Source organism: Trichosurus vulpecula, chromosome 8, assembly GCF_011100635.1.
Source record: "Trichosurus vulpecula isolate mTriVul1 chromosome 8, mTriVul1.pri, whole genome shotgun sequence".
NCBI lineage: Eukaryota > Metazoa > Chordata > Mammalia > Diprotodontia > Phalangeridae > Trichosurus > Trichosurus vulpecula.
Window position 1 is genome coordinate 150,661,782 of NC_050580.1, and position 20,145 is coordinate 150,681,926.

At 45.9% G+C, this 20,145-nt stretch overlaps 1 protein-coding gene across 3 annotated transcripts in view; it reads right to left on the bottom strand.

The window, feature by feature from the left end:
- The window catches only part of MEGF11 (multiple EGF like domains 11), a 292,447-nt gene that overhangs the window by 3,448 nt on the left and 268,854 nt on the right, over nt 1-20,145 (bottom strand). The window contains exons 13-21 of one of the 3 annotated variants that reach the window (XM_036735786.1): nt 19,759-19,887; nt 18,557-18,685; nt 17,300-17,428; nt 15,699-15,827; nt 14,332-14,565; nt 11,531-11,646; nt 8,153-8,219; nt 7,189-7,290; nt 3,332-3,388 (exon numbers count right to left, since the gene is read on the bottom strand). In XM_036735786.1, the coding sequence (XP_036591681.1) occupies nt 3,332-3,388; nt 7,189-7,290; nt 8,153-8,219; nt 11,531-11,646; nt 14,332-14,565; nt 15,699-15,827; nt 17,300-17,428; nt 18,557-18,685; nt 19,759-19,887 (1,092 nt within the window). Of the gene's footprint in view, nt 1-3,311; nt 3,389-7,188; nt 7,291-8,152; nt 8,220-11,530; nt 11,647-14,331; nt 14,566-15,698; nt 15,828-17,299; nt 17,429-18,556; nt 18,686-19,758; nt 19,888-20,145 lie in introns of those variants that run through there. The other 2 variants (XM_036735788.1, XM_036735789.1) reach the window with 2 other exon arrangements.

A 20,145-nucleotide genomic window follows, 5' to 3' on the forward strand; every position in this document is an offset into this window, starting at 1 on the left:
CCTGATTAAATAAACAGCTATTTTAAAATGCTTCCTCAAGTCTCCCCCACCTCAAGGCATTTTGCCGGGAAAGAGATAGAGAGGAACTTGAGCACAATTCTGTGGGGACTCTGGCTTGTGATTAGTATCAGTTTTGACAGGCTAGCCCTGTGCTGGGGTGAGGAGTGGGTTATGATCCCTTGTGTTTGCATAGTGCTTGCTTATTAAGGAGGCTTGTAATCCAAACACTTGGGATAGATGAGGCCCAGGTCCCTCTCCCCATTTCAAATAGTTGAGGAAACCAGGCCCAGAGAGATTAGTGTAGAGCTGGGGACCAAAATTCCTCTCTGTGCTCCTAAACTATTGCTGTTATAAATTGATCATATATCTTCTCTCCAAGTATGGCATCCATTTCTGATGAGGGGAAGAAGGGGGCAGAAGAGGGAATTGGGTTAGCCTTGGAATTGATGAGTCTCTCCACAGTTTGGCAATCTTCCCTGATGACTACCCGAGAGCCTGGGGTTATACCTGTTGCACATTTTGAGGAAGAATTTGGATAGGATGGGGTGAGGAACATACTGGTAGAACTTAAGGAAGAAGCAGGTCGCTGTAGCAAGGTTCCTGGGCAAAATGAGAAGAGCTTTGCATGAATGAACTGATGAGAATTTATGCCAAAAGGAGGGGAAGTGAATCTTGGAATCAAACAGAAGATGATAGAGAAGCATGGAAAGGATTTCAGCTATAGCATATTGAAGGACTTGAAAGACAGAGAAGCCAGTGGCCAGGGTAATAAGAGAATGTAGCAAAGTCACAGGGGTGGGGGGGGGGGCAGGAATAAAGAAGGAATGCTTTGCATTTAGAGCATAAAATCAGAAGTTGAGATGGAATTACCATTGCTATGTTGGTAGCTCAAAATGCCCGAGAAAGATAAGAGTGGGGAGTAATAAGAGAGGGTAACAGATGGACTGTGATGCTGTGGAGATATTTAGATGGGAAGATAGAAACTACCCAAGACAGAGAATGTTGGCTGTTTTTGAGGGAAAACCTCCCCCAAACCTTTGGTTAAAAAGGTTTATTACTTGTGTTGTTTCCAGATTCTGTGATTAGTGTTTAAGTGGTTGGGTTTTGGTTCACTCTTCATCTAACATCTCTAATAGTTCTGTAGGTCTGGGACTTTGGAATCCTCTCTTTTCCTTACCCCTCACCCCCCCTTTTTTCCTAGAGCATTCCTGCACTTATGTCTTCACTCTCAAACTCTAGTTTCTACATCTATATGGCTACTTTTGTCTCTTCTCTTAAAGGCTGAATATATATCCACGATAACAAAACCAAATTCTCCAGCTGCTAGAATGTATTATCATCATGTAAAAAACATTAGCACTTAGACTATAGGGTTATTACATAGATAATAATTTCAAGGCCTTTTAACCTCTCTGATTATCACCTCACGGAAAAAGGAATGGACTGAAACCATCTGTCTTTTAGGCAAAGCAGCACTGCTTTTCTCAGCTCTGTTTATGTCAAAGTTTGGGTTTTTTGGTGTGGCTTATTAGTGGTTACCTATTCTCAGATGTTCTATAGCGTGAAGTCTGGGGAGCTCTGATAAGAGCACAGCAGAAGTTTTATATCCGTTTAACAGTATGTCTGGATGTGTCTCAGCCTCTGTCTATGAGTGGTCCAGCCTATTTATGTTGTAATGCACCCCATGGGAGTCTGTGGATGTGCATACTATTTGAATAGTTTCATTCAGAATGAAACAGGCAAGCAAATGCTCTTATAGAAACAGCATATTGTGGCCCTGACCTCATAATTTCTAGGCAGTTCTGGGCCCTTATAAAATGCAGAGCACTAACTTATGCTAATATTGCACCAACTCAAATCTCACAGCAGAGTTGTAACCAGCAATTTTGGTGCCTGGAGCAAGCAGTACTAAATGTACCCTTAAATCAGCTTATTCAGGACAAATTCAATGGAGGAAGTGGAAGCCCATGGATGGAGATTCAAGGACACTCCAAGTTTGCTGCTGTAGAGTCCAGGCGGGGTAGGGCCGGGCCTAGGAGGAACTCCATTAGGGGGAAGAAGCTCTGCCATCTGGTAGCTTCCTATTTTAACTAATTATTCTTGCAAACTAGGTGCTATGCTCAGTTGTTTCTACAGCTGTTAAAAGTGTAGAAATGCTGGTAGCTCCTTAAATTTCAGTGCCCTGGGGCAGTCCTTGTCACAGCCCAACTTGTGCTAAATGTATACTACCTGTCAATCATAGCAGTAGAGCTACCAGGGATCATAGAGCCTGTAAAGGTCATCGAGTCCAATTTTATACACAAGAGAGAGGTCAAGTGATTTGCCCAAGGTCACACAGCTGTTAAGTGTCTAAGCCAAGATGTGAACTCCAGGTCTGATTCCACATCCTTAAGGAATAAGTAGAGATGTTTGTCAAGGTTAGCATCGTTCATATAGTACTTTGTGGTGTACAAAGCACTTGTGTCATCTCATTTGAGCCTTACAACAACCCCCTGAGATAGTCGTAAAATGAAGGTGATGTTATACTACCTAAGAAAACAGATTGTCGCTAATTCTAGGAAAGGGGCTGTGGATTGCACTGAGAGGACAAGGTTTCCCAGGAGAGGAGAGAAAATGTTCTTGACTTGCCATCTGCTCTAGGTGTTCCTCAATGCCCTAGAAGTCTGGGGATCTTTACAGGACTTTGACAAGTAAGGATCCTTTCCCTCTTTGCATTTGTATCTCTAGCATAGTGCCTGCCTCTAAATAAATGCTTGTTGATTGATGTCATTCAGGGGTTGTGTGGTAGAAGCCCAGGGTACTGCTGTAGCCTTTCATCTTTTGTCTTTTCTTGTGGATAATCAGGATTTGTTTTTGTCACTGGAAATAGTTTCCTTGCTCAAGGAGGGGGAGAGATGATTGGGCCCCATTGGATGTTAAGGATTTATAATTTTCATTTCTCATACCTTAATAGGTGGAAGGTAGTTCTTCTTGCCAGCTCAAGACAGGAAGCCTCTAGGGCAGATAGATTGACTTTATTTCAAAAATTTTCATTGATTTAGCTCACACTAACTGGTTGGATATAATGGTGTTCTACATTTCTCATGTCATTTGGTTGATACCTATAAAAATAACCCACAAGAGTTTGCTAAGCAGATATAGCTGAAATTAAAAAAATGAATTATTACAGTTGCTTCTCCTGGGCAGAACTACCCAGAACCAGGGTATTATGGATTATTTTTTTAGATGTGCCGATTCTCTGAGGTTTGAGGAACTTCTGGCCATGTCTGGTCTGTAGTGTTAATCCAGCTAAGTTCTTTGTTAATGGCACATCAGGCATCAGATACTCTACCTTTGAAGCCTTTCTCCATAATATATGTGTTTTGACGTCTGTCCATCCCACAAGCACCTGCAGAAAAATAACATACAATAGGAAAAGAAAGAAATAGTATTGTAAGTGAGCAGTATAAGGGTAGTGTTTGGCAAATAGGTTTACTTCTTCCCTCTCTCTTACCTGTGAGGGCAGTATCGTTTCCCTCACCTCACCCAGTACCCTCCCGCTCCCCAGATGAGCAGAGGTGTTTCTGATAGCACTATTTCAAGGTAGAAAATTTCCAGCTCCCAAAATTAATGGCTCCAGCCATGAAAAGAAGTAGAGCTAATTTTCACTTAGCCATGCTAATGAGAAGAGGAGGAAGGAAGGAAGGAGAAGGCATGGATAAGCCAAAGTCACTTAGATTTCATATGAAAGCAGACCGATACCTTTTCATGCATGCATGCACAGGGGCCAGATGCCCACTTGGGCTATAACTACCCCAACCTCTGCTTATCATTGAAGGGCCTGAATTACTACAGATCATCTAAAAGTAGGCTTCAATAGATACATGGGCATCTGCTTTCCCTAGTCTATTCTCAGTTATGTACTCTGGATTCTCCACTAATGGGTAATTGAGAGTTGGTTATGGAGGAAAGCAGTGCTTTTTAACTGTAAGAGTGATTTATAATCTAGTTTCAACTTTGGATGGGCTGCTCTGTTCTTAAGCAGAGATGACTAACATCTATGGGCTTTAGGCCCTGAGCTTGAGTTGAGGATAAGGTAGAATGATGGTGCTTCATAGGGCCATCCTGTGATGGCCCTCAACTCTCATGTCTTTTTTAACCTTTTTGGGGGGGAGGGAGGAAGGGAAGGCAGGACAATTGGGGTTAAGTGACTTGCCCAAGGTCACACAGCTACTAAGTATGTCAAGTGTCTGAGGCCAGATTTGAACTCGGGTCCTCCTGACTCCAGGGCCGGTGCTCTATTCACTGCACCACCTAGCTGCCCCAGCTGTCATGTCTTGATGCAGTACTTGGCTGTAAAGAGTCATTGCAGATCTCTTTCTTGATAGGTAGGTACCATGTCTCAGAATCAAGGTCAAAGAGTGTTTTAGGGCTTTAATTGTGAAAACCATATATAAATAGTTTCTGTGTTTTCATCTAGATCCTGCTGTCTCCACCTGTGTTGACCACATCAAACAGGTTTCATTATCCAAAACTCAGTGCTCCCATCAATATAACTTAGTCACCTCCTTTACATAGACAAGCTCTGTGTACCCAGTGGCATTGTCCATGGGAAGGAGCCCAGAGAGGTAAAAATGATGCTTCTAACCAGCTTAATCCCTTCCTTCCCCCTGACACCATTCCAACCCCATTTCAGACAAGCCCAACCATGCCTTAAGGAAAGCAAAGGAGGAGATTTGAGAGATGGCTCTCTTTCCTCACCATTCCCCCAATATGACTCTTCCTTCTCTCCCCTTGGCGTTCAAACTAATCCTTCCTAACTTTCTACTCCCGGGTTTACTGTGAAGATATCTTTGTTTTATGTTTCTGGGGTGCTGGAAGCCCCCCCACCCCACCCCGGGCAAGGCAGCATCTGGTGGTATCATTCCTAGGGGCCTAGCCACAGAGAGTAGCCCTGGTTATTTTTCAACACTGCTAGTGGGTGCTATCTCATATCACCAACTATTTCTGTAGATTTCTGAAACCCTATCCAGGATTTCCCTTTGAGTCTTTCTCCACTCACAGGCTAGAAACTGGAATTCTTAAGACCCTTTCTCCCTGCAGGTAGGTGGTTCAGTCTTGGAATACCCTAGGGGTTCTCAGTGGATAGTGAAGAGACTGCTTTCTGTACCCCATCCCAAGGTGCTTATGGTGGAGAGGAGGGGAATGAGGGCTGCCTGGAGGTGTTTCTCATTTTCCAACTGCTAGGAAATCAGCACTACAAACTCCAGCTTTGAAGAACAATTCTATCTTAGCTGATGTTACTAACTCAGAAGTGTATATATCTGCTGTGTATATATGAGAACCAGGACCAAGTTTCTTCTTAATTTTAGTGTGCTTCACCTAATGGTATTGCTTGTATCTGGGATGAATTTTGCCATTTCGTAGAGAACACGAATGTTCAGAAGATACAATAAGCTATTTGGGCCTAGAACTTGGATGTCTTTGCCCTTTCAGTTTTCTTTCTACTGCAACACAGACTACATATGGGTAGATGCCATGAAATTGTTCCTTAAGCAGTCTGCCATCCTGGCCAACCACAATCTAACATCAGTCCTGCCAAGAACTGGAAAAATAAGACATAAGTGAAAATGTACTGAGAATTTTGGCCACAGGTCTTGATTACTAGGACAACATTACTTTGTCTTTTGCTGTTTTTTTAAGCATCCCCTACAAAAGGAAGCCAAAATTGACTTCCCTTCAAGCTGGATGGGTTTGCATTGAGGCAAATCATGGGTACCTTGGGGTTAAGCAATGGGCCCAGGGGCTTGGGACCAGCCTTCTGCACCTAACTCATAGGGTTGTTGTGAAGATCAAATGAGTTAACTTATGTAAAACTCTCTGCAAACCTTGAAGTGCTATGTGTGTGTGTACAAAAATGTATTAGCTGTTATTCTGGGTATGTTTACCCATGGGTGGTCAGAGTGGCTATGTGTACCTGTGTATGCTGGGGATCTAGCTCAAAGGAATAGCATCAGAACCCCACATTCTTCCGAATTGACAACAGGACCAAATCTTCTGCATTTGGTGTGAGCTACATCTCCCTAGGTCCTGAAACCCAGAAACAACAATCTGTGGGGCTCTAGGACTTGGTGCTCTGGAACCTGAAACCTAGAGCCCAGACTTCTCTCACCTCCTGGATTCACAGCAGCAATACAAGGAACACAAGAGGTTCAGTCAAGGCTCCAAGACCAATGGAACAACTTTTCAGAGAATGTGTTCACATAGAAGTCCCTCGTTCCTTCTTCTGAATTACTTCTGACTTAACTCATTCATAGCTCCCCAGCTTCTCCCCTTTCTCTTACTCTAGGGAATGTGACTATTCCCTTCCTTTTTTCTCAAGTTACTAGTTCTGGAGCACACAATTCCTGTATGCTTAATGAATATTCATTGAGGACAGTGGATAATTGATGATCATCTTGGTGATGATGAACATAGTAAGATCCCACTCCTACTCTCTCATTTGAGCCATAATCTCCCCATGGTCTTAAGGTGACAAGATGGTGATGAGAGCACCCACTGTCAAAAACTACAAATGCCTTTACCTGGTGGTGGGAAGGAAATGAAGGCATTCTTGGTGGCATCTCTAAAGAGTCTGGGACACTCCAGGAACCTGAGAGCCATAGATTGACAACCAACTCTCAACTATCCATGCTAATGGACAGGAGGAAAAAGACACAAACCCCAAAGCCCTCCTTTGGCTTTGGAAATTACGTGTTTTATTGTCATTGTTATGTTTTATTCATCTTCATATTCACTGGACTTTTGTATATTATGAACTCATATCAGCTTCTTGGAGTAGATTGGGGAGGGGGAGGGCAGGGGAAACAGGACCCAAGAGCATGCTGGGTGGTGACAAGAAGGCATCCTGGGATTAAACATTTGCCTTAGATGCTGTATTAATGGGTAACAGAGTTGATTGTTAGTACCCTCTCCCCATCGTCACACCTCAGACTTTACTATGAGTATCCAGACTAGTTTTCTGAGTTGAGTAGAAGAACTGATCAAGTTGGACAATTAGGAACCAGAATGGGTGGTGAAGGAGCAGGGCACGCTTGATTTGGGAACTGACTGGTCTGTGGTATGGTACTCAGCAAGGGATGTGTGGGAAGAGACAGCTGGATCATGGGACTTGGTGGAATGAGATAGGGAGGTGGAATGGGATCTGACCTGGTGTGTTTGGCTCAGCGGGGCAGCCAAGGTGTCTAAGTTCAATGTAGAAGTCCTCGGGCGGGTACCTGGCCTCCAGAGCACTGATCTGGAAATGGGAGTCTAGTGAGAGGAATGACAGGGAGGAGCCATTATTCCTAGAGCCCCTGGGGTATGAGGCACATGGGGATTAGGGAGAGATACTGCCTTTAAATTCTATGAGAGACACTCCAAGGTGGGCCTGATAGCAGACACTAAGGTGGCCTTCCCCTTCTCTGTCCATCGCTGTCGGGGAAGGGGTGCTGGGTGACAAACTTGGGGGCTTTAAGAGGGAGGCATCTTGCGAGAGGCTGAGACAAGGCAGCCACCTTGGTGAGGGAGGATTTTTATCTCGGGCAAGAGATGGAAAGGAGGCATTTTGAAATTGGCACCCCTCTTGCAGACCCTGAGGAAAAGCCTTTCCTCTATCCCAGCTCCCCCTTTACCAGGGAATAGTGCTCCTATCCAGTAGGATCTAGTCCAAGTGCAAACACAGAGCCTTAGCTTCCTCCACAGCTCTATCTGACCTTCCAGATTCAGAGCCCTCACTGGGATTCAGGGAAAACCTTGTACATGTCCCAACCCTGCCCAGTTGTGCCTAGTTGTCCTTATAAGGGTCTGAGGGAGGGGCCATGGGTCTTTCTCTCTGAAGGAAATCCTATGACCTTTTGCCTTTCATTGGCAGAGAGCTTCATTGTTCTCACTGCTCCCCTCCACAACTGCCCTTCTAAAAAGGCTGGGGGCGCAAATGCCTGATTTGTACCATTTCCCTTAGGACAAAGAAGATAGAAGCAACCCAGTGTTCTGCCAATATAAGCGTTCAGTGGGGGGAGTTCCGGGAGAAGGAGGATCAGACCCCAAGAGCCTTTCAGGTGATGATGGGGTGGGACTTGAAAGCTGAGGCTGGGCCCCGGGGGAAAGGCTGATGCTGGACATGTTTACTGACCTAGCACGTTCACATAGCTGTAAGGTGTCCACCCAGACGTATCTCTGTCAAGGGATTTGTTACTGAGCTGTTTGGAAAGCAGGAGATGGAATTAAAATGGAGTCGTTCAGACCCCCACCCTCCCCTCAAGGAGACCAAGTCCCTTGTTGCCCCCTCCCCTCAAACCCCAAACCCCAATGGAATTGGCTCTGCCCACCCTGGTTACTTGACGCTTGAAGACATGGAACGATTCCTGCTGGTGGTGAGAGTGGGAGAAATTACAGCAGGTGTGATTTGGAGGCTGGGGGAAGGTGGGGAAAGCTTGAGTAACCCAGTATGATGGTGCCTGCCTGACAGACTTTCACCCCCTACTGAGGAAACATGCCCAAAGAACATTCTCAAGCATATTCTAGGGAGTCTGAAGGGGCTGTTTGGTTTGAAGAGCCAGAGCCACAGTGGCTTTTGCTGATAAATCACTCTGACGCAGCCTGTGTATCATGCTTCTACTGAGAAACAAGTAGGGGGACAAATTAGGGGCATACACTTAATTATTTGTCTCCTAGTAAGAAAGTCTGGGTCCCATACTTCCCATCAATCCCTTCTCTGCTCTGTTTGGCTGTGATGAATCCTCTGCTTTCAGCTATTACGGAGCCCGGGCTTCCCTCAAAGAGGAGGGAAGGTATGAAGGGCCACATTGAGAATAAAAGCAGAGAAGGGATTGATGGGAATGAGTGATTGGCAGAGGCTGCAGTGCTATGTGAGTTATTCTGATGCCCTGGGGCCTCCTTTTCAAATGTAGATGATGATAGTGAAGATATATTTCATTCGGATAGTGCTTTAAAGCTGACACACGTGGTTCAGCCCTTATCTCATTGGACCCTCACAACAACCTGGTGCGCCTGTGTGTGTAATACTATTATTAGCCCTATTTGTCTTGTGAGGAAACAGGCTTAGAGAGCTTAAGTGACCTGTCCGGGGTCATACAACTAGTAAGCTATCTGAAGTGGGATCAGAGCCCAGTTCTTTCTGATTTCCGGTTCAGTTCTCCATTCTCTAGCCATTATAGCATGTACATCCTGTTTGGAGAATTTCAAAACGTTTTGCAGACACTTCACAGGTGGCTTGGAGGTAGGAACTCAACCCTCTAGAACTGGGGTATGGGTGGGGTGGTGCCATAGACACCATGGGCCAGAGCTTCTGAAACATATTAATCTCTTTTCCCCATGGCAAGGTCACCTGAGAAAAGACATCAAGATGGCTATACAGGTGCAGGAGAAAAGACATCAAGATGGCTATACAGGTGCAGGACTTCTCCCCAGATGGTTACTATGTTGGCTTCCTCTTGTGCTTGAATGTAGGTGTGTGTATATGTGTGTATGTGCGTGTGTGCACATAGAAAAAAGATCCATGGGTTTGAGTCCTGCATCCATGCTTGTAGGGAAGCCATAAGTACTTCCAACTGTCCCAGTTCCAAAGATCTGTCTGAGTTTATCTTCTCCAAGCAGGTAAGCTTGGCATCAGAAGCCATTTCATCTCCTTGGCATCACTTTCCTCCAGGGTTGCCACCTGGCTTACTGACATGATTATGTGGCATACAGCTAGAAGGGCTTTTAGAAGTCATTTAGTCCAACACCATTTTACAGATGAGGAAACTAAGGCACTAAAAGCAGAAGTGCCTTGGTCAGGTCACATGACTACTGTATATTAGAGCTGAGGTCCAAACCCAGAACCTCTAGCTCCACAGCCCATGCTCTGCCTATCACACCACATGCTCTGTTATGGAAGCCAGCTACAAAGAGGGATCGTAGGAACGTGGGATTTAGAGACAGAAGGGGCCTTGGAATACTTCTGCAACTACATCGAAGTAAAGTTAGCATTTAGGTTATGCTGTTATCTAAACAATATACCAGACTTAATGAGGATGGAGAAAGCCAGGGATGGCATGGCAGTACTCTTATTGCCATGGTGTATTATGGTCCAGTCTTTTTTTTTTTTTTTTCATTTTGATCTGGTAGCCTGAGATCCTTTTTCTGTAAACAGAGCTAAATAATACCTGTCACTTCTAGGGGTGTTAGGATATTCCACTGTGATGAAAGAAGTGCCAGTTTCATATACCAGTAAAGTACTATATAAATGTAAGGGATGGATATCAGGAAAGGGTATTTTTGTATGTCCAAAGAAAGTATGTTGTAAAGGTGCGTATCTTTGGGTTATGTATGGAGGAGGTACACACCTATAAGAGGCGTGTATAAATATGTTATATGGAAAGAGGGTTTATATACAGTATTTGTGCTTGTTCAAGAAATGTGCATACAAGCATGTACGCATATGTAAGGGCATCATGTAAAGAGATACATGTGCAAGAGATGTATACACATCTGTATGGGTGTGTACAGAAGGTACATGTGCATGTATACGAGTGGGTGGGTTTGAAAGGGTGTGTGTACAGAGGGCAGCTTTTCTAGTCATACATCATGGTGTTTGTATCTGCTTGGGGGATGAGGAGCCAGGTAGAGGAAGATGGGATGATTAGGAAGCTATCCTCATATAGGACTGTTTTGGATGCCCTGTCACAGGCCAGCAGAGGTCAGATGGTATCCTTAGATGTAGGCAGAAGCAAGACACCACTCTCTGTCAGAGTGACCAGTGGAAAAGTGGCTGGTTCCATTGGGAGTTTCACGGAATCATTCTGGGCTAGGATCCTGTCAATGCTAACGTGAAGTTACAACCTGTGCTAGTTACCATGCAGCATGTCGTGGTGGTCAGAGACTTGCAGAAGCCTCAGAGATGTGCAGAAATAGCATGTTTTAGTGGAAAGAACATGAGAGTAGGAATAAAAAGGTCTGGGTTCTTGGCTCTACCACTTATAGGCTATGTCATTTTTTAAATGTAGATAAGAATCCTCACCTTGCCTACCTCACTGAGACTGTGAGGATCTGAAGTGATAATGAATTTGGAAGCACTTTGAAAGATATCAAGTAGAATGCAGTTATGAAGATTATGACATTGCAGATCACATATCATTGAGCTATCCTTTGTGTACAAACCAGACATTCCCTTAGGGGATGAATTCTGCCTTGTTTCTAGGAGTGGGGATGGATTTATGTTGAGCCATTCATACTCTTACCCTATCCTTTTGGGAACACGAACTGAGATTGAGGAACAAAGTTTGAGCCCAGCTTATATGGAATTCATTATCATGGTGCTGTAACCAGCTATCTGGGACACATTGGTTTCATGTAGATGCTTCCATTTTGCCTATACTTTTTGCCTACACGTATCCCAAAAAAGATGAGCAACTCTGGGGTGTATCTCCTTAAGCCAAGAAGGAATTTTCTAAAAGAAAGGGGAACTAGACTGGGCCAGTTGCAGGGTGAGTGGAAATCTGATGACAGGTACCTTAGTGGAGCTGTTCCTGTCCAAATTACTGACTGTTTCGGAAGGCACCCCACATGCCAGAGCGTGGTAGCTGGGGTTGGAAAAGCACTGACCATGGCTGCTACTTTGAGACACATCTGGGAAGAGAACAAGGTGTCACACAAACACCGCCATCCCCCTGGCCCAGGGACACCCAATAGCACTGAAACATGGCTTTGGGAGGACCCAAGAGTGCATTGTAAAGTGAGTCAGCCCCCAGACATTTCTCCAAGCTCCTAAATGTCCCAAAGGGATATTTATAGAGACCCTCCCAGAATGTCTCTTTTGGACACATGGACTGGACTATCCAGAGTAGAAGATGACACCAGGACACCCTTGGAGCCTGGTGCCCTGAAGGAATGACTCTTAGGAGCCTACATGTTCTAATCTCTACTAGACTCAAGAGGTTGCTTCAGAACCTTCACTCCAAACCAGAGAATGTTGCACCAATAGTCAATTACACGTCTGGATGATCCCTTGCTATGTTAGGACATAGGCACAAACCCAATCCCTTCTTCCTTCTCCCCTCCCTTCCCTTCCCTGCCCATCACAAGTGTTCTCATGTTTTAAGAATTCCTCATCCCCTTCTTCTGGTGGGAAGTGAGAGAAACCGTCATACCCCTTCAGAAAGAAGACAACCCTTGATTGTCTAAAGGAACAGGAGCAGCCCAAAAAAACTTACAACTTGGGTTTGCGTTTTTCCTAGACCTGGGATTTCATCAGCGTGAGGAACTCCCTTTAAATTCATTGATACACATAAGCAATTTATCTATATATTTTCTAGAGTTATATTTGCATGACTGCTAATATTTTAGAGTGAAGACTCAATCCCAGGTTTGTCTGAGGGCAAAGCCAGCCCTCTATCCACCATGCCATTCTGCCTCTAAAGTACAATATCAGATCACAAACCTCTCCTCCCATCCCCCAACCCATTTGCCTTTCTATCCTGCTCTGGCTGATACCTGAAAGGACCAGTATTTACCAAGAGGAGCCTAGTTACAGAGAGCAGGAGAGGCAGGCCAGGAACATTCTGGGGGATTCTCATGGATAACTGCTACAGGGTAGCTATCCAAAAGCAGCTCCTTCTGAAACGGAGAATTCTACAGGGAGTCCCCAGGCATTTTGGGGAAACAAGTCGTGATTTATAGAGCTAGAGCATGTGAGGTTGTGACAGGTCTGTGGTGTCCCAGAGTGTGTTCTTGACTCTGCTGACACCTCGTGGAGGTTTCCTTAAGTGAATTCAGAATTGAAAAGCAGGGCTTTGTATACACATACTAATGTGTCTTAGCTGACTGCCCTGAAGGGAGTGGGGTATGGAGGCAGGGGGGAAGAGTGTTGGAGAGGCTAGGGATATAATGAAGGAAGAGAGACAGGGGCAAGGACTAGAGCTAAGGGACAGAAATCAGAACAAAAGAAGCAGAGGTTGGAGAAGCATGCGTGGAGGAGATAGGGCTTGGGAGACAGTGGAGGAGGAGGGATAGGTGAGACTAGTGGAGACATCAAGGGAAGAGAGTAGAGATAGGGGGGCAGAGGGTGGAGACACAAGGGGAAGAAGGCAGAGATAGGGTCTGGGGGAAATGGGAAAAGGGCAGAAGCAGGTTGGGACAATTTCTATACTTTTCTATATTAACTGAATCAAAAAAATGACATAAGCCAGCTTTTTTTTTTTTTTTTGCTTGCTTGGGTGATCTTTGAGGGAGGTCATGGCTGGCAGACTATCCATCTGTGTCTCCTGCCTTAGTCACCCAGATCTTTTTCTAGTCTCATAAATGTACTTGATAGGATTCTGCACTTTCCTGGTCAGATATGCCCTAATCTCTCAAACTCCCCTTTCCTGTTCCCTGTTCTGTCTCTTCTTTCTATTTTCCACACCCAGCAGCAACAACAAAAAAGCACAAGGGTGATTGGAAATACTGGAGTACAGATAACAGGAAGTGGCTGGCTCCAGATTGAGGTCATCTCTCCCCATAATCAGTATTAGGCTCTGTCTCCTCTCAAGTGGGTTCCCCTCCCCTTTTAATATTGTGCTCACCATTCAGAGGAGCATTTATTCTGGGAGCTTCAAATACCTTTCATACGGTGCTGGGACCCACCAAAGACTGAAAGTACCAAAGACCACCAAAAAAAAGTGTGCTGGGGTGGTGCTGGGGACACTGCCCTGTTTACCTTTTCCAAAGCTGCATGAGAATAGCAAGGGTTTATGGATAATTTGCCCTGTTGTCTAGCCTCTGGTGAGGTTGGCTGGAGAACTAGAATTTTTATAGTAATGAAGTCTAAGATTGGATCATAAGGGAGTATGAGTTTGGGGGTAGTGGGGTGGAGGGAGGGAAGGAGAATTCAAAACAGCCCCTAACTGATTTTCAAGGCTACAGGCTCTCCTCCTCCTCCTCCTCTTCTTTTCCTCCTCCTCTCCCCTCCCTCCTGGAATGTCTGACTCAACTCCTCCTCCAAACATAATCACAAGATGTGAATTCTTGGGAGGAAAAGGATAACCAAATTGCAACAGTTGGGATCACATCCTAGTGCTTACATCCAGTCAGTATGTGCAGGACCAGTTTCCCTTTAGGCCAACTCCCTCCTGACTTCAAAACCTGACCCTGGGAGCACCACAGTGTCTCTAATCCTTGAAAAACATACCCTCTTGGGAGGACTGCCAAGTGAAGTCTCACAGCTGTACACTCTCTGTGGGGTTTTGTGGAGTGGGGGGGATCTTGGGAAGGTCCTGTCTGTATCTGGTAGAGGGTCTATTACCAACAGGGGCATCAGCCCCGTGCACTCCTTACCTGACAGGGAGTAGTCAGTACTGGTCATTCTCATGGCTGGTGTGTAGGAGACTCGGGGCATGTCATTGCCCTTCTCTTTCTGTCTCCGCCGATGCCAGGCAAACAGGCTCAAGAGGGCCACAATGACCAAGAGCAGGAGGATAATGCCGATGACAGCCCCCACTGAGTGCCTCTCTGAGCCCAGGGCTGGGCTGATCTTGGTGTAAGGATTCAGCTCTTCCATCATGAGGGCAGCTGGGGGACAAGATGTATGGAGATGAAGCATAAGCCTGCAGGGGAGGTTTCCTGCCCTGTCCCTCTCTCCAACTTCCTCAACCTGATTTTTCTTTTTTTTTGAGTCTTAAATACCACCTTGTCTACTGATTAAAATCATTCTCTCCCTTTTCACATCATTAGCCACATTCTATATCTAGAGGCAAGAGAAAAGGAATCCTATCTTGGCTCTGCCACAAAGGGGCTATGTGACCCCAGATGGGTCATTTTATTTCTCTGGGTCTCAATTTCCTTATCTGGATGGATATCACTTTTCCTTCCTATATCTTTGGGGTATCTTGAGGATCAAATGAGTCATACATGGAAATCATTTGAAAAGTATTAAGAATGGTAAGAGAGGTAAGAGTTATTCATCACAGTCTTGAAAAGAATATAGCCAGCTCTTTTTTATATTCATTTGTGGATTATTCACTCTGGCTTTTCTGTGGCAAATATTTCATCTTAGACCAGCTTCCTTACTATCCAGCTTCTGAGACTCCTCTTGCTGGCGGGTACTAAGAAATACAGAAATCATGAGCCAAACACGAGGAAGCCAATTAAAATCCTTATGTTCCCTGACCCAAACAAATGTCCTTCAACTCCCTTTTGTTAGCCTGGAGAATGGAGTATAAACATGAGTTTAGTAAATTACCCTTCAACTCCCAAAGCATGACTGGCCTTAGAGGGCATAATTTTCCCTAGAGGGTCGAAGAAGGTTATCTGTGATGCTGATTTCTCTGTGTGTGTTTCCCTGTGTACTGCTGCCTATTTGCCCCATAGAGCACTCAGTATGACTCCTCTTGTCACCTCAATAAACACTAATAAAGTCTTGCAACAGAATCAGGGATCATGGATTCTCAGTCATTTCAAATTAGAAGCTTCTCTAAGGTGTGTGTTAGCTATGACAGTCTGTGACCCATCTTTCATCTTGTACCCTCTTTCCTCTCCCTGTGACCAAATCTAAGACCTCTCTTCCCTTCCCCACTTAGTCTCATCCCTAGGATTTTCTCTCTGTCTTTCCACCCCAAGCTAGGGCACTTCCTACAATCTAGAACCTTCTCCCTGCCCTCCCTTCTCCATACCTTATGTTGTTGGGACCATGTACTCTGTCTTACCTTGGTCACACCTGATGCCTTTGAAACCCTGGCTGCAATAGCAGGTACCAGTGACATGGTCACAGGTGGCATTGTTCATACACTCACACAGCTGCTGACACCCATAGCCAAAGGTTCCTGGGGAACACTCTACAGCACAGACAGAATTGATAAGATAGATACACTTCTCCCGCTCCTTACTCCACTCAAGGCACATTCAGAGGAGCAGAGGCTGGCAGGGAGAGAAGTCAGGGACTGGGGACAGGAGGCCGGAGCAGTGTGGCACAGTGGGCAAAGGGCTGGATACGGAGTCAGAGGGCATAGCTTTCGATCTCACTTATTAGCTGTGTGATTTGGGGCAAGTCTAATCTCTCTGGGCTTCAGTTTCCTTATTTGTAAAATGTAAAGGGGTTGGACCAGGTGACCTGTGAGATACATTTCAGCTCCGTATCTATGATCTTCTGACCTCAGGGGTGCCTAAATCACAAATTCTTATGAGGCTAAAAAGCCTCAGTTAATCACCTCTCTCTCTCCTCCGCACTGGACTATACCTCATGATCCCTAGAGAAGGAGCCCAAGCATGCCATTAACTAGGCTTCAGCTGCAAAGCTAACAGATAAGGAAGTGAAGCTCTGGGGCTTGTAAACTGGACGATTTAGGGCATGTGTGTGAGAATGATGCTATCCTAGGGGCACGGTTATTCTGCCTATGTAATGTAATGCCCATCTCCTTTGTATGACAATGTTGGGAAACTCCCTGATCCCTTTCACGGAATTGGGATTCTAGGTGACTAAGGTACTTCTTTATCTATCCAGACCTGGTTCTTTATAACTTCTGTCATGTTCCAAACTGTGGAAACTGGCCTGGGAAGGCATGCCTTAGACTTTGCAGGTTTACCACCCTAGTCACTGAGTCTTGCATTCTTCAATACCACCAGAATGCCAGCCAGTCTTTGCCTCATATCTGTACCAGCCAAGGGCGCTGTGATACTGTGTACAGAAAGCACATAACTTTCTGGACCCCATGTAGGCAGCAATCTCAGCCAATGACCCTCTTCCACCTACCAGCGTGAGTAGACACAGCCCTTACCCTCCTCACAAAGCAGGACATTATCCTATTAAGAGTTGGAATGCTCTGAAGAACCAGAGGACTGATGGGGGAGTCTTAAGAGCCTCCAAATACTGACCTCTACCAGAATGATAAGAACATCTGTAGGGGCCTATCTGTGTCTCATCTACCCTGCAGTGGCAGGCCCAGAAACACACCCTAATCCTGAGGAATGATGGGAGGGGAGGGGATATTGAGCTAGGATGGCAAACTCTGGCAGGGCTCGAGGTCAGGAAGCATCCCAACATCTTCCCTGAGTTTCAGCCATTCTTCAAAGGCCTGGTTGAAGTATGGTTCTACAGATCCTAGCACATGGTAAGAGGTGATTTTGGTGCCCATGTCATTTGCAGCAGGTCAGTTTCCCCCACCCCCCCAAGGTGATGGTGGGTGGGGTGAGCATCAGAAATAAGCAGGGCTCAGATGGGTTGTTGGAAGGACCTGAGGGGCCCAGCCCTCCCTCCTCCAGGGATGGCACCCAAGGGCTTGGTAATGGGCCGGAGGTTAGGACAGCTTACTCTGTTCACAGTGCCGCCCTGTAAAGCCAGTCCGGCAGGAGCACTTGCCAGTGATGTGGTCGCAGTCGGCGCCGTTCTGGCACTGGCATACACGCCCGCAATCCTTCCCATAAAATGCCGTGGGACAGCCTGGGAAAATACCCCCAGCCCCAACAGTTACCCCCTAGCTTTGGTACTGCCTTTCCTAGGGGTTAGGGTAGAGAGGAACCTCTCAGATCTCATACTGAACCCATGAATAATATGAATAATACTGACTTCTATCATTATAGCACTGCACAGATTACACAGCCCTTTCACAGATATCTATATGAATGGGAGGACTGAGAGGGATAAGAAGATTTTGTGGAAAAAACACTGGATTTTGAGTCTGAGGATGGAGGTTAGTTCAAACCACTTACTACCTATGTGCCCTTAGCAAGTGCCTCACCTTTCTAGGCCCTGAGGTAAAATCTGGGCTATCTATGGAATGAGAGGGCTGAACTAGATGAAAGTGCCTGGAGATGTAAATCTTAGATCTCATCTATACCTTGCTCACAGTCACATCTCTAGTAATCGAAGACTCTTCTAATAGGGATGTCGTGGGGAGGGGAAAAGTTGGTTCACTATGACCTTAGCTAAGTTTTGTCTAGATTCCGGGCCTTGGTTTCCTTGGTGTGAAATAAGGGACTATACTAGACAGTCTCTAATGACCCTCTAATGGTTGCCTCAGCTTCACTGTTCTCCATCTACACCCAGTCAGTGTGGTTTTGAGTCAAGAACCCTGACCAGAAACCCATCTTGCAATCTGCCCATGCAATAACTAGGATCATGTTAAGCTCTAGTTTCTATCTCCCTCCCATGGGAGGTCAGGCTGGGTTTCTGTTTCTCTCCATTAGCACCCAATGTCAAAGGAATCCCTTTCTGCTCTGGCATGAGGTGATGGATTTTCTGAACTGTCAGTGGAAAAGCCAGAGCAGATCAATGAATCCTCAGGGACATAGTGGGCTATGGAGGGGGAGGGAAGAGGGAAGTCACTGACCTGAGAGTAGGTATGGGGACTCACTGACTAAGAAGCTCCATGGAAGGCAAGGGCTAACTCTCCTCCCTGAAGGTGCCTCCTCTACCTGGGCTCTCCCAAACCCAGCTGAGCTCCTGTCCCATCTTTCTCCATTCTCCCAGGCTTCCCATTCTATCCACCCTCTTAGCTGGTGCAGGGAGATGCCCTGCTCTGTCCAGCAGAGTGCAGCATGTGATTCCAAGAGGTAGGCCAGAGCTTACGCTGTGTGCAGAAGAGCCCTGTCCAGCCTGGGGCACATCGACAGGCCCCATCATCTGCACTGCACCCAGCCCCATTGTGACAGTTGCAGGTGTGGAAGCAGGCAGGGCCCCAGAACCCTGGTGGGCAGGCTGTAGAAAAGACACAGGAGGGAGGAAGCAAGAATGTAAGAAAGTGTGAGGATGAGGGAGATAGAGGAGAGGGAAAGAGGGAGAGTATCCCATCAGACACAGGGACATAAATGGGCTAATCTAGCCTCCATATTCTCACATCTTCAGTTCTTCCACAGCATGTCCCCCCACCCCCAACCCAGAGAAGCTAATCTGTACCCAGAATACCTTCCCTCTTGCCTTTCTGCCAAGCCATGTCATCTCCTTTAAATTCTAGCTCCCAAACTCTCCTTCTCCCAAAAAGCTGCTGAGATGAGTGCCACCCCATTTTGCATGTACCCTATTCCTCATCCCTTGATAGCTTACGAAGACATTGAGCACCACCTCTGTACACACATAATCTCCTTCCTTGGATGTTCTATAAATAGTGTATGTGCTCTTCTATGGTTTCTGTGTGTTTAAGCACTGACTTTCCCCTTCCCCACCCCATGAGGGAACTTACTCGAGGCAGGGTCTTTGTCTCCCCAGAGTGGGTCTCCTTGAGGATGGAGCCTAGCATTTTTGTTCTAACAATGGCCTAGCAGGGGGTGGGGAGAGGAGGCTTTTCATATAGCGGATCTGGGTTCAAATCCTGTCTCACTCTCCCTGTGACCTTGTGGAAATCACTTTCTTCATTTATAAAATGAAATGTGGTAGACAAGATGATATACTGTGTCCCTTTCTGCTCCATATCCTACGATTGTAATATGGAATGACTGACTGATGGAGACAACCCCCCATCCCAGAGGAAGCCCTTCTACTTCCTCTCTGGTTTGGATGTTTGCTTGGGGTTCTCCACAGCTCAGGACCCTGCTCCCAGCTCTCAACTCGGGATTTTGGCTACAGTAGGTGGTGGTGGGTTTGTATTCATGAGATAAACCAAAGTAAGAGGATACCTCAACCCAGGCAAAATGAACGTGTTGTGAAAAGGAAATTTCAGGCTATGGCAGGAAGGTAGGCCTTTGGGAGCAGTGGGACAGTGGATTGAGGCTTACTGGATTGGTCCCAATATGTCACTGTTAAATGGGGAAGAAGAGTGGCCTAGGCCTGCTTACCTTGTGTACAGTCCTTGCCAATCCAGCCAGGGAAGCATTGGCAGGAGCCATCAATAGGGCTGCAGGTTCCATTGTTGGAGCACGAACAGTGCTGAGCACAATCCTTCCCAAATCTTCCTCCAGCACACACTGCAGAGGCACATGGAATCTGTGACTGACCTAGCCCTGCCCTACTCCCAGTCAAGGCCCCAAAGCCTCATTAAATTCAGTCTCCCATGATGACCAAACCATAAACATCTTCCTCATCTCCTCACCCAATACACACACCTTTTCCCTCCCCAAGGACTTTGTTGGAAGCAAAGAAACATTTTTCCTCATTCCCATCACCATCATCATTCCCATTACCACCATATTCATCAGTGCTACCACTACTGTCACCACCATCCC